Below are 13,363 nucleotides of genomic sequence, written 5' to 3'. Positions count from 1 at the left end.
TTTTCTCATTCTTTTTTTCCTCTGACTTTGATCATCCTAATATTTAAGTACCAGTTGAAGTCGAAGTTACGTACACCTTAGCCAAATACATTCAACTCAGTTTTTCACAATTCCTGACATTTAATCCTAGTAAAATTCCCTGTCTTCGGTCAGTTAGGATCAGCACTTTATTTTAAGAATGTGAAATGTCAGGGTTATAGTTGAGAGAATGATTTTTTAAGCTTTATTTCTTTCATCACTTTCCAGTGGGTCAGAAGTTTACATACACTCAATAGTATTTGGTAGCATTGCCTTAATTGTTTAACTTGGGTCAAACGTTTCGGGAGCCTTCCACAAGCTTCCCACAATAAGGTGGTTGAATTTTGGCCCATTCTCTCCTGACAGAGCTGGTGTAATGAGTCAGGTTTGTAGGCCTCCTTGCTCGCACACGACTTTTAAGTTCTGCCACACAAATTTTCTAAAGGTTGAGGTCAGGCTTTGTGATGGCCACTCCATACCTTGACTTTGTTGTCCTAAGCCATTTTGCCACAACTTTGGAAATGTGCTTGGGGTCATTGTCCATTTGAAGACCCATTTGCGACCAAGCTTTAACATCCTGACTGATGTCTTGAGATGTTGCTTCAATATATACACACATTTTCCTACTCATGATGCCGTCTATTTTGTGAAGTGCACCAGTCCCTCCTGCAGCAAAGCACTCCACACACATGATTCTGCCACCCCCGTGCTTCACAGTTGGGATGTGTTCTTCGGCTTGCAAGCCTCCCCCTTTTTCCTCCAACATAACGATGGTCATTATGGCCAAACAGTTCTATTTTTGTTTCATCAGACCAGAGGACATTCTCCCAAAAAGTACAATCGTTGTCCCATGTGCAGTTTTTTTCTTATGGCTGTTTTGGAGCAGTGGTCTCTTCCTTGCTGAGCGGCCTTCATCGGTTATGTCATATAGGACTCGTTTTACTGTGGATTATAGAATTATTTGTACCTGTTTCTCTCCAGCATCTTCACACTCCTTTGCTGTTGTTCTGGGATTGATTTGCACGTTTCGCACCAATGTACGTTCATCTCTAGGAGACAGAACACGTCTCCTTCCTGAGTGGTATGACGGCTGCGTGGTCCGTTGGTGTTTATACTTGCGTACTATTGTTTGTAAGATGAACGTGGTACCTTCAGGCGTTTGGAAATTGCTCCCAAGGATGAACCAGACTTGTGGAGGTCTCAATTTTTTTCTGAGGTCTTGGCTGATTTCTTTGTTTTCCCATGAAGTCAAGCAAAGAGGCACTGAGTTTGAAGGTGGCCTTGAAATAGATCCACAGGTACACCTCCAATTGACTCAAATGATGTTCAATTAGCCTATCAGAACTTCTAAAGCCATGACATCATTTTCTGGAATTTTCCAAGCTGTTTAAAAGCCACAGTAAACTTAGTGTATGTAAACTTCCGATCCACTGGAATTGTGATACAGTGATTATAAGTGAAATAATCTGTCTGTAAACAGTTGTTGGAAAATATACTTGTGTCATGCACAAAGTAGATGTCCTAACGACTTGCCAAAACTATAGTTTGTTAACAAGAAATGGTGGAGTTTGAAAAAACGAGTTTTAATGACTCCAACCTAAGTGTTTTTAAACTCCGACTTCAACTGTATTACTTAATTCCATTCTTTTACTTTTAGATGTGTGTATTGTTGTGAATTGTTAGATTCTACTGCAATGTTGGAGCTCGGAACACAAGCATTGATTTGATTTGAATGCACTGGCTTGAAGTGACCAAATTGTGATGTGTGTGTTTTTATGAATAATGTGTGTGTGTCTCTCTCTCTGTCTCTGTTCCAGACAGGCTCAGGGAAGACCCATACCATGGGGACGGGGTTTGACATGAACTGGCAAGGAGCACACACAGACACACGCACACACAGACACACACGCACATGCACAGACAGACAGACGCACGCACAGATAGACACACGCGCGCACACACACATAAACACACATGCAAGCACGCACACCCACACACAGACACAKAAGAAACACCCAGTTACTTGGGCCACCCATCCAGTTCAGAGGGGATGAAAAGCTCTCCAGAATAAAATATTGTCCTCCAGGGACGCATTGTATGTTGTCATTTGTCGTTCTTGCCTTTGATTGATTGAGTGTGTGCATGTTTGTGTTCATTTTGTGTGTGTGAGGTAATATGAACTTTAACCAGATGTGAAGGGGATGCAGGGATCAGCCCTGGTGAAGCTACAGGAAGTGACATTGTGATGACAGCTGAAACAGGAAACAGGATCCTGGATCTGATGTTGGTCATTAGCTGTGACGTTACCCAGAATGAGAATATGGACAGACAGACAGACATTTGGGAGACATGAGCTTATATGTGTCATTGACATCAACTGGCTGTAGCAAGAGGTGCCTGGTACACACTCGGGTGTCTGGCTTGTAGTGAAGTAATATTTGATATACAGTATATGTACAATACCAGTCAAAAGTTTGSACACACRGACTCATTCAAGGGTTTTTCTTTATTTTCTACATTGTAGAATCATAGTGAAGACATCGAAACTATGAAATAACACATATGGAATCATGTAGTAACCAATAAAGTGTTAAACAAATCAAAATATATTTTATACTTGATGACAGCTTTGCACACTCTTGGCATTCTCTCAACCAGCTTCACCTGGAATGCTTTTCCAACATTCTTGAAGGAGTTCCCACATATGCTGAGCACTTGTTGGCTGCTTTTTATTCAATCTGCAGTCCAACTCATCCCAAACCATCTCAATTGGGTTGAGGTCGGGTGATTGTGGAGGCCATGTCATCTGATTTGGCACTCCATCACTCTCCTCCTTGGTCAAATAGCCCTTACACAGCCTGGAGGTGTTTTGGGTCATTTTCCTGTTGAAAAACAAATGATAGTCCCACTAAGCGCAAACCAGATGGGATGACATATCGCTGCAGAATGCTGTGGTAGCCATGCTTGTTAAGTGTGCCTGTCGTTAGTTCAGCTGTAGGCTGTTTGTCCGGTCATTGGGTTATCAGTACTGATGATAAAAAGACGTTGGCCAGGGTTAATATGTGTGTGTGTGTGTGTGTGTGTGTCCTGTGAAGTGGGAACTTCTGAGGTGACTCTTGACCTCTCACAACCTTTAACCTTATTGCTTCCTAAAGGTCAGAGGTTATGTAGTACACCATTTGATCCTTGCCCCTTCATTGCTCACCGTCTACTGTGTGTGTGTGTGTGTGTATTTAATGTATGTGTGTGTGTATTCCAGCTGTACAATGAGGAGATCCTAGATCTGTTTGACGGAGCCAGAGACCCAGACTGTAAGAGCAGGAAGTCTAATATTAAGATCCACGAGGACGGCAGCGGCTCCATCTACACCACCGGAGTCACCTCACGACTTGTCAACTCAGAGGAAGAGGTGTGTGTGTGTGTGTGTACAGTGCTAACAGTGTGTGTGTGTGCGCTATGACTGGGCGATATGGCCAAATTCACGATATGGGCGATTCACGATATACTGTATATCTTGATTTAAAAAAAAAATATTCTCAAAATAATCTTTGTTGTACAGTAAAAGGTGAAATACACTGCATTTCAAACAGTCAGCAATAACCTAATGAATTCAGTGCTTGTGAAATTATACCTAGGCTAAATATAAGCCTTCCACAACCATAAGACCCAGTAATTATTTTATCAAAATAGTTTTACCTGATTTTTATTTTTTGATCTGGCTTTCAAGTCTGTCTATGAAAATGCCCTTTTTGTTACAAATTTATCCAGAAACATGCATAATGCACATTCCCTAATAACGACAAAAATCTTGTAGCAGGCATTATATAAAAGGAACACAGGTCTCAAACAATCTCTCAAGCACAAGCCCACGCGCTAGTGAGTAGCCAGCTAATCTGTATATTTCAAGTTTAGCTAACTTGGATCTATTTGCTAACTTATTTCTCAGAATGAGAACGAGTTGTCAATTCCTGTATAATAAATTGTGTTTTATGCTTATTGCACTTCATAAAACCAGACTAGACAGCTAGTATAACAGTCTTTGGCTTAAATGCTGCTAGCAGTACATAGTGCCGCGTGCAACAAAATGAGCACACATTTTCCAGAATCAATGTTCATTGATACTCCTTTTTTTGTATGTGCTTCTCTCTCACAATTTGAGGAGTTGAGACATAAAAAGGGTCTCATTAGAAAGGGTAACTTCTCTACCACAGTAAAATAATTTCTCAATGTTTCGCTGGTCCAGAATCGGTCATATGGACAAACTTCAAATGCAAATAGCGAGTTGAAACTGCTTGTCAAGAGGAAAAAAGTGATCTCTCATCTTTGTTATTGCGAGTGCGAGGGGAGCGGGTTGGTGTGTGTGGTAGGGGCTGTGTGGTGTGTGTGTGCTGTGTGTGTGTGTGTGTGTGTGTGTGTGTGTGTGTGTGTGTGTGTGTGTGTGTAAACGGGAAGGTACACAGTCACAGCAGAAGGAGCGAAGGAGATCAAGAAGATAACATGACAACAAGCGGACATAAATGCTCGTAAAAAAACAAAACATTTAATAAAAACTAGGTTTTTGCGAAACAGTCATTTGGAATATTGCGCTTAAACATACATTCAAATGTGATGTGTTGCCCAGCCCTAGTGTGTACAGTACTAACAGTTTGTGTATTACAGCTGTTACAGTGTCTGAAGCTGGGAGCGTTGTCTCGTACCACGGCCAGTACCCAGATGAACGCATCTAGTTCCAGATCTCACGCCATCTTCACCATCAACCTCTGTCAGATGAGAGTCTGTCAACAAACTGAGGTAGGGTTGGAGGGAGAGAGGAGGGAGGGGAGTTATGGATCAGAGAGGGTAGATACAGTGCTTATAGAAAATCTACACCCCCTTGAACTTTTTTTCACATTTTGTTGTGTCAGTGCCTCAGTTTCATGCATTTAAATATATATATTTTTTAACGTATCTACACACCATATGATTTTTTTTTTTTTTGTGAAAAAAAAATGCTATATTAACAGTGATAGCGATGCGAAATGTCATTCTGAGAAAACATCACTACCGTTACACCAAGTTGATACACGTCGATCGCCGGTTCTTCCCCATCACTGTCATCAGAAGACTCTACAATGTCTTCAATGAAAATGTTTTGACCTAAATCAGGGATTTCCTCGTCGTCTGATTCATTTTTCAGAGTCCGAGAGAGTCAGCATGGCACAATTGTCATCCAGAAAGTAGTGTATCACAACTTTTTCCCACTGAACTTTGTCGATAGCGCCTGATAAATTCAGGGCAGCAGCAGCATATTTGTAGTTCTCCATGGCTAACTTTATATTTTTTGAAAAAAATGCAGTAGAAAGGATTATGTACGCATAATGAGCAGCTCATTTTATAGACACAAGATGCTACACCGCAGACCAATCTGAAAATCATCTCTCGGCATGTCCAGCCCACTCATTATCTCAGCCAATCATGGCTAGCAGGTTTGGCTTAACCAACTATGCTCGTAATTGAACAACTTTATTCGTATTTACAGAGGGCATAGAAGTTTGTTATTAAGGCACATGAAAGTTCTCATGTTCCAGAAGGCATTTCTGCTAAAAAAGCATTTTGATAACTTTTTTTTACGTTCAAACGGCTCTCTTGTGGAGTTGTGACTTGCGACATACACCGAGTTTCCTGAAACGGGTCACATTTACCTTTTTATTCCTTAGCCACTCCACTGTAGCTTTGGCCGTGTGCATTGGGTTGTTGTCATGCTGAAAGGTGAAATTCTGTCCCAGTTTCAGCTTTATTGCAGAGTGCAGCAGGTTTTCCTCTAGGACTTTCTGTACATTGCTCCATTCATTTCCCCTTCTATCCTGCTAATTCCCTGACGATGAGAAACATCACCACAACATGATGCTGCCACCACCATGCTTCACAGTAGGGATGAGTGTTCCTTGGGTGATGTGTTGCGTTTGCTCCAAACGTATCGCTTTACATTCAGGTCAAACAGTTGCATTTTTGTTTTTGTCAGAACAGTACACTTTTTGCACTTTTTGCGATTCCAGGTGGGCTTTCTTGAGTAATGGCTTCCTTCTTGCCACGCTACGTTTGTGGAGTGCTTGGGATATTGTTGTCACATGCACACTTTGACCAGTCTTAGCCTTAAAAGCCTGGAGCTCTTTGAAAGTTTCCATTGGACTCTTGGTAACCTCTCTAATCAGTCTCCTACTTTGGAGGGACGGCCTGAGCTAGGCAGGGTATTGGTGGTGCCATACCCTTTCCACTTCTTAACAATTGTCTTGACTGTGCTCTAAGGGATATTCAAGGCCTTTGAAGTCTTTTTATACCCATCCCCTGATCTGTGCCTTTCCAGAACTTGGTCCCGGATTTCCTTTGAAAGCTCCTTTGTGCTCAAGGTTGAGTTTTTGCTTTGCAATTCACTACCCAGCAGAGGGAAACCTACAGGAACTGATGAATTCATCCCGAAATCATGTGAATCACTACAATTTAACACAGGTGGAGGCCAATTAACTTGGTGTGTGATTTTGAGGGTGATTGGTTACACCTGAGCTAATTTAGGATTACTATTACAAGGGCGGTGGACACTTATCCAACCAAGATATTTCTGTTTTGATTTTCTAAAGAAAACCTGGACTCTTTTTTTCACTTGGAAGTTGTGGAGTAGGATGTGTAGATCAATGGGGGGAAAAAAACTATTTTAATGAATTTTAATTCCAGACTATAAGGCAACAAAAGGTGAACATCTTTAAAGGTAGTGTAGACTTTCTATAGGCACTGTAGATGTATTGACTGAGGGAGCGACGCAAAGAGAATAAATAAAGGTAGAAGAGGGTAAAAGAGGAGTGAAGAGGAGAAAGATGAACGTATCAGACCGAGTGACAAGTCAAGTAATGACAGTAATACAAATCATTTAAAAGTTTGAATGAAGTGTTTGTTGATAATTGTTCACTAATTGTTGTCTCTCTATCCGTCTCTCTCTCTCCAGGAGAATGGGGAGGTGAACGGAGGTGTAAATGGAGGTGTGATTGGGGAGGTGAACGGAGGTGTACATGGAGGTGTGATTGGGGAGGTGAACGGAGAGGTGAATGGTGTTGGCGGAGATGGAGAGTCTATTACCAAGCCCGAGTATGAGACTCTGATGGCCAAGTTTCACTTTGTGGACCTAGCTGGATCAGAGAGACTCAAACGCACCGGAGCAACGGGAGAACGGGCACGGGAGGGCATATCCATCAACTGTGGACTGGTGAGGAGTGTGTGTGTGTGTGTGTGTGTGTGTGTGTGTGTGTGTGTTGTGTGTGGTGTGTTGGTGTGTGTGTGTGTGTGTGTGTGTGTGTGTGTGTGTGTGTGTGTGTGTGTGTGTGTGCGTGCGTGCGTGCTGCCACTTCCAAGGAGCGGGACACTAACCCGTACGCTTATAAGAAATCCCACTACGCCCTCCGACAAATCATCAAACAGGCAAAGCGTCAATACAGGACTAAGATCGAATCCTACAATACCGGCTCTGACTCTCGTCGGATGTGGTAGGGCTTGCAAACTATCATGGATTACAAAGGGAAGCCCAGCCATGAGCTGCTTAGTGACTAGAGCCTACCAGACGAGCTAAATGCCTTCTATGCTCGCTTCAAGGCAAGCAAAACTGAACAATGCGTGAGAGCACCAGCTGTTCCGGACGACTGTGTGATCACGCTCTCCGTAGCTGATGTGAGTTAGACCTTTAAACAGATTAACATTCACAGGGCTGCATGGCCTGATGGACTACCAGGACGCATACTCAGAGCATGTGCTGACCAGCTGTCAAGTGTCTTCACTGACATGGTCAACCTATCCCCGACCCAGTCTATATTAGCTACACTTTTCAAGCAGACCACAATAGTCCCTGTGCCCAAGACTGCCAAAGTGACCTGTCTAAATGACTATCGCCCCATAGCACTCACATCTGTAGCCATGATTTAAGATGGCGCCGACAGAGATGGTCGCCTTGCTTCGCGTTCTTTAATGCCACTTTAATAATGTTTACATATCTTACATTGCTCATATCACATGTATATACTGTATTGAGACACAATCACAGGACACTTTAATAAATAGGCCGACTCTTTTCCGGCCGACTCTTTTCTCTGTATACATCAATGATGTCGCTCTTGCTGCTGGTGATTCTCTGATCCACCTCTACGCAGGCGACACCATTCTGTATACATCTGGCCCTTCTTTGGACACTGTGTTAACAAACCTCCAAACGAGCTTCAATGCCATACAACACTCCTTCAGTGGCCTCCAACTGCTTTTAAATGCTAGTGCATGCTCTTCAACCGATCGCTGCCCGCACCCGCCCGCCCGACTAACTACAAATACCTAGGTGTCTGGTTAGACTATAAACTCTCCTTCCAGACTCACATTAAGCATCTCCAATCCAAAGTTAAATCTAGAATCGGCTTCCTATTTTGCAACAAAGCATCCTTCACTCATGCCGCCAACATACCCTCGTAAAACTGACCATCCTACCGATCCTTGACTTCGGCGATGTCATTTACAAAATAGCCCCCAACACTACTCAGCAAACTGGATGTAGTCTATCACAGTGCCATCCGTTTTATCACKAAAGCCCCATATACTACCCACCACTGCGACCTGTATGCTCTCGTTGGCTGGCCCTCACTACATATCCGTCGCCAAACCCACTGGCTCCAGGTCATCCTTAAGTCTTTGCTAGGTAAAGCGCCGCCATTTAATCCAGGTAAAAATTCCCTGTCTTAGGTCAGTTAGGATTACCACTTTATTTTAAGAATGTGAAATGACAGAATAACAGTAGAGTGAATTATTTCAGCTTTTATTTCTTTCATCACATTCCCAGTGGGTCAGAAGTTTACATACATTCAATTAGTATTTGGTAGCATTGCCTTTAAGTTGTTTAACTTGGGTCAAACGTTTCGGGTAGCCTACCACAAGCTTCCCACAATAGGTTGGGTGAATTTTGTCACATTCCTACGGACAGAGCTGGTGTAACTGAGTCAGGTTTGTAGGCCTCCTTGCTCGCACACACTTTTTCAGTTCTGCCCACACATTTTCTATAGGATTGAGGTCAGGGCTTTGTGATGGACACTCCAATATATTGACTTCGTTGTCCTAAAGCCATTTTGCCACAACTTTGGAAGTATGCTTGGGGTCATTGTCCATTTGGAAGACCCGTTTGCGACCAAGCTTTAACTTCCTGACTGATGTCTTGAGATGTTGCTTCAATTCATCCACATAATTTTCCTACCTCATGATGCCATCTATTTTGTGAAGTGCACCAGTCCCTCCTGCAGCAAATCACCCCCACAACATGATGCTGTCACCACCGTGCTTCACGGTTGGGATGGTGTTCTTCAGCTTGCAAGCCTCCCCTTTTTTCCTCCATGGTCATTATGGCCAAACAGTTCAATTTTCTTTTTTCATCAGCCCAGAGGACATTTCTCCAAAAATTATGATCTTTGTCTCCATGTGCAGTTGCAAACCGTAGTCTGGCTTTTCAATGGCGGTTTTGGAGCAGTGGCTTCTTCCTTGCTGAGCGGCCTTTCAGGTTATGTCGATATAGGACTCATTTTACTGTGGATATACAGTGGGGCAAAAAAGTATTTAGTCAGCCACCAATTGTGCAAATTCTCCCACTTAAAAAGATGAGAGAGGCCTGTAATTTTCATCATAGGTACACTTCAACTATGACAGACAAAATGAGAAAAAAAATACTAAATACTTTTTTGCCCCACTGTGGATACTTTTGTACCTGTTTCCTCCAGCGTCTTCACAAGGTCCTTTGCTGTTGTTCTGGGATTGATTTTCACTTTTCGCACCAAAGTATGTTCATCTCTAGGAGACACAACACGTCTCCTTCCTGCTCGGTATGACGGCTGCGTGGTCCCATGGTGTTTATACTTGCGTARTATTGTTTGTACAGATGAACGTGGTACCTTCAGGCTTTTGGAAATTGCTCCCAAGGATGAACCAGACTTATGGAGGCCTACAATTTTTTTTCTGAAGTCTTGGCTGATTTCTTTTGATTTTCCTATGAAGTAAAGCAAAGAGGCACTGAGTTTGAAGGTAGACCTTGAAATACATCCACAGGTACACCTCCAATTGACTCAAAGGATTTCAATTAGCTTTTCAGAAGCTTCTAAAGCCATGACATCATTTTCTGGAATTTTCCAAGCTGTTTAAAGGCACAGTCAACTTAGTGTTTGTAAACTTCTGACCCATAGGAACTGTGATACAGTGAATAATAAGTGAAATAATCTGTCTGTAAACAATTGTTGGAAAATTACTTGTCATGCACAAAGTAGATGTCCTAACCGACTTGCCAAAACTATAGTTTGTTAACAAGAAGTGTGGAGTGGTTGCAAAACTAGMTTCAATGACTCCAACCTAAGTGTATTTAAACTTCCGACTTCAACTGTATATCACGCCAGTATTAATGCTAAATTGTAATTGTTTTCGCCTCTATGGCCTATTTATTGCCGACCTCCCTGCACTTCTACATTTAAATACTGTACATAGGTCTTTATATGTTTCCTATTGTGTTATTGACTGTACGTTTGTTTATGTGTAACTATGTGTTGTTGTTTTTGTCGCACTGCTTTGCTTTATCTTGGCCAGGTCGCATTTGTAAATGAGAACTTGTTCTCAACTGGCCTACCTGGTTAAACGAAGGTGAAATAAAATAAATGGATCACTAGTCATTTTAAACAATGCCACTTTAAATAATGCCACTTTAATAATGTTTACATTACTCATATCACATGTATATACTGTATTTTATACATGCACCTTGCCTATGCTGCTCGGCCATGTATTTTATACTGCACCTTGCCTATGCTGCTCGGCCATCGCTCATCCATGTACTTATATGTACATATTCTCATTCACTCCTTTAGATGTGTGTGTATTAGGTAGTTGTTGGGAAATTGTTAGATTACTTGTTAGATATTACTGCACTGTTGGATCTAGAAGCACAAGCCCTTCGCTACACTCACATTAACATCTGCTAACCATGTGTATGTGACCAATACAATTTGATTTGATGAAATGCTTAGAAAAGCTGGTCATAGCTCACATCAGCACCATCATCCCAGACACCCTGCACCCACTCCAATTCGTATACCGCCCCAACAGATCCACAGATGACGCAATCTCTATTGCACTCCACACTGCCCTTTCTCACTCAGACAATAGGAACACCTACGTCAGAATGCTGTTCCTTGACTACAGCTCAGCGTTCAACACCATAGTGCCCTCCAAGCTCATCACTAAGCTAAGGACCCTGGGCCTGAACACCTTCCCCTGCAACTGGATCCTGGACTTCTTGACGGGTGGTGTAGGTAGACAGGTGTTGGTGTAGGTAGACAGCAACACATCCGCCACGCTGAGCCTCAACACGGGGGCCCATGCAGGGGTGCGTGCTTAGTCCCCTCTTGTACTCCCTGTTTACCCACGACTGCGTGGCCGCGCATGACTCCAACACTCATCTTTAAGTTTGCCAGCGACACTACAGTGGTAGGCTTGATCACCGACGATCAAGTTTCTTGGTGTCCACATCACTAAGGATCTATCGTGGTCCAAACACACCAACACAGCTGTGAAGAGGGCATGAAAACGACTCTTCCCCCTCAGGACACTGAGAAAATTTGTCATGGGCCCTCAGATCCTCAAAACGTTCTACAGCTGCACCATTGAGAGCACCATTGTCAAAATCCTGAAGTATCTCTTTAATCCAGTAATTCTTTTGAAACTATTGATCCTCTGTGCCTAAATCGTGCTCTCTGGTGTATTTTGAACGTTGAGAGTGGGCTCCTGTGACTGGATATGTTTTTTAAAAATATTTGTTTTGCCTCTCTGTCCCCATGTGGGCCTCTTCATTAATCTGGCCCTGTGTGTGTGTGTGTGTGTGTGTGTGTGTGTGTGTGTGTGTGTGTGTGTGTGTGTGTGTGTGTGTGTGCGATGATGTTATGTGTGTGGTTTTAATTGGTGCTGAGAAACATGATAATGACGGTTATGGGTATGTGTTCTAGCTGGCTTTGGGGAATGTGATCAGTGCTCTGGGGGACCAGGCTAAGAAAGGAGGACATGTTCCCTACAGAGACTCTAAACTAACGCGCCTACTACAGGACTCATTGGGAGGAAACAGGTAACATGCATACCATCACACACACACTCGTACAGTACCAGTCAAAAGTTTGGACATACCTACTCATTCAAGGGTTTTTCTTTATTTGATTATTTTATACATTGTAGAATAATAATGAAGACATCAGAACAATGAAATAACACATACGGAATCATGTAGTAACCAAAAAAGTGTTAAATAAATCAAAATATGTTTTCTATTTTAGATTCTTCAAAGTAGCCACCCTTGATGACAGCTTTGCACACTCTTGGCATTCTCTCAACCAGCTTCATCTGGAATGCTTTTCCAACAGTCTTGAAGGAGTTCCCACATATGCTGAGCACTTGTTGGCTGCTTTTCCTTCACTCTGCAGTCCAACTCATCCCAAACCATCTCAATTGGGTTGAGGTCAGGTGTTTGTGGAGGCAAGGTCATCTGATGCAGCACTCCATCACTCTCCTTATTGGTCAAATAGCCCTTACACAGCCTGAAGGTGTTGTGGGTCATTGTTGATGGGATGGCGTACGATTCAGAATGCTGGTTAAGTGTTCCTTGAATTCTAAATAAATCACTGACAATGTCACCAGCGAAGCACCCCCACAACATCACACCTCCTCCTCCATGCTTCACGGGGGAACCACACATGCGGAGATCATCCGTTCACCTACTCTGCGTCTCACAAAGGCACGGTGGTTGTAACCAAAAATCTCAAATTTGGATTCATCAGGGCAAAGGACAGATTTCCACCGGTCTAATGTCCATTGCTCGTGTTTCTGTTACTTCAACTCTGAACCATTAATGTGGGCTGCAATTTCTGAGGCTGGTAATGAACTTATCCTCTGCAGCATAGGTAACTTTGTCTTCCTTTCCTGTGGCGGTCCTCATGAGAGCCAGTTTCATCACAGCACTTGATGGTGTTTGAGACTGCACTTGAAGAAACTTTCAAGGTTRTTCTGTATACCACCCCTACCMTGTCACAACACAACTGATTGGCTCAAACGCATCAAGAAGGAAAGAAATTCCACAAGTGAACTTTTAACAAGGCACACCTTTTTAATTGAAATGCATTCCAGGTGACTACCTCATGAAGCTGGTTGAGAGAATGCCAAGAGTGTGCAAAGCTGTCATCAAGGCAAAGGTTGGCTAATTTGAAGAAACTCAAATATAAAATATATTTTGATTTGTTTAACACTTTTTTTGGTTACTACATGATTCCAT

The 13,363-nt window shown here is 42.7% G+C and overlaps 1 protein-coding gene across 1 annotated transcript in view; it reads left to right on the top strand.

The window, feature by feature from the left end:
* Positions 1–13,363, top strand: part of kif21b (kinesin family member 21B) — a 117,623-nt gene that overhangs the window by 61,905 nt on the left and 42,355 nt on the right. The window contains 4 exon segments of the mRNA XM_023995883.2: positions 3,278–3,427; positions 4,678–4,809; positions 6,995–7,252; positions 12,051–12,166. Of these exon segments, the coding sequence (XP_023851651.2) occupies positions 3,278–3,427; positions 4,678–4,809; positions 6,995–7,252; positions 12,051–12,166 (656 nt within the window).

This window comes from Salvelinus sp. IW2-2015, linkage group LG11, assembly GCF_002910315.2.
Source record: "Salvelinus sp. IW2-2015 linkage group LG11, ASM291031v2, whole genome shotgun sequence".
Taxonomy (NCBI): Eukaryota; Metazoa; Chordata; class Actinopteri; order Salmoniformes; family Salmonidae; genus Salvelinus; species Salvelinus sp. IW2-2015.
The sequence above is the reverse complement of the archived record's forward strand: the minus strand, read 5'-3'. Positions and strand labels throughout refer to the sequence as shown.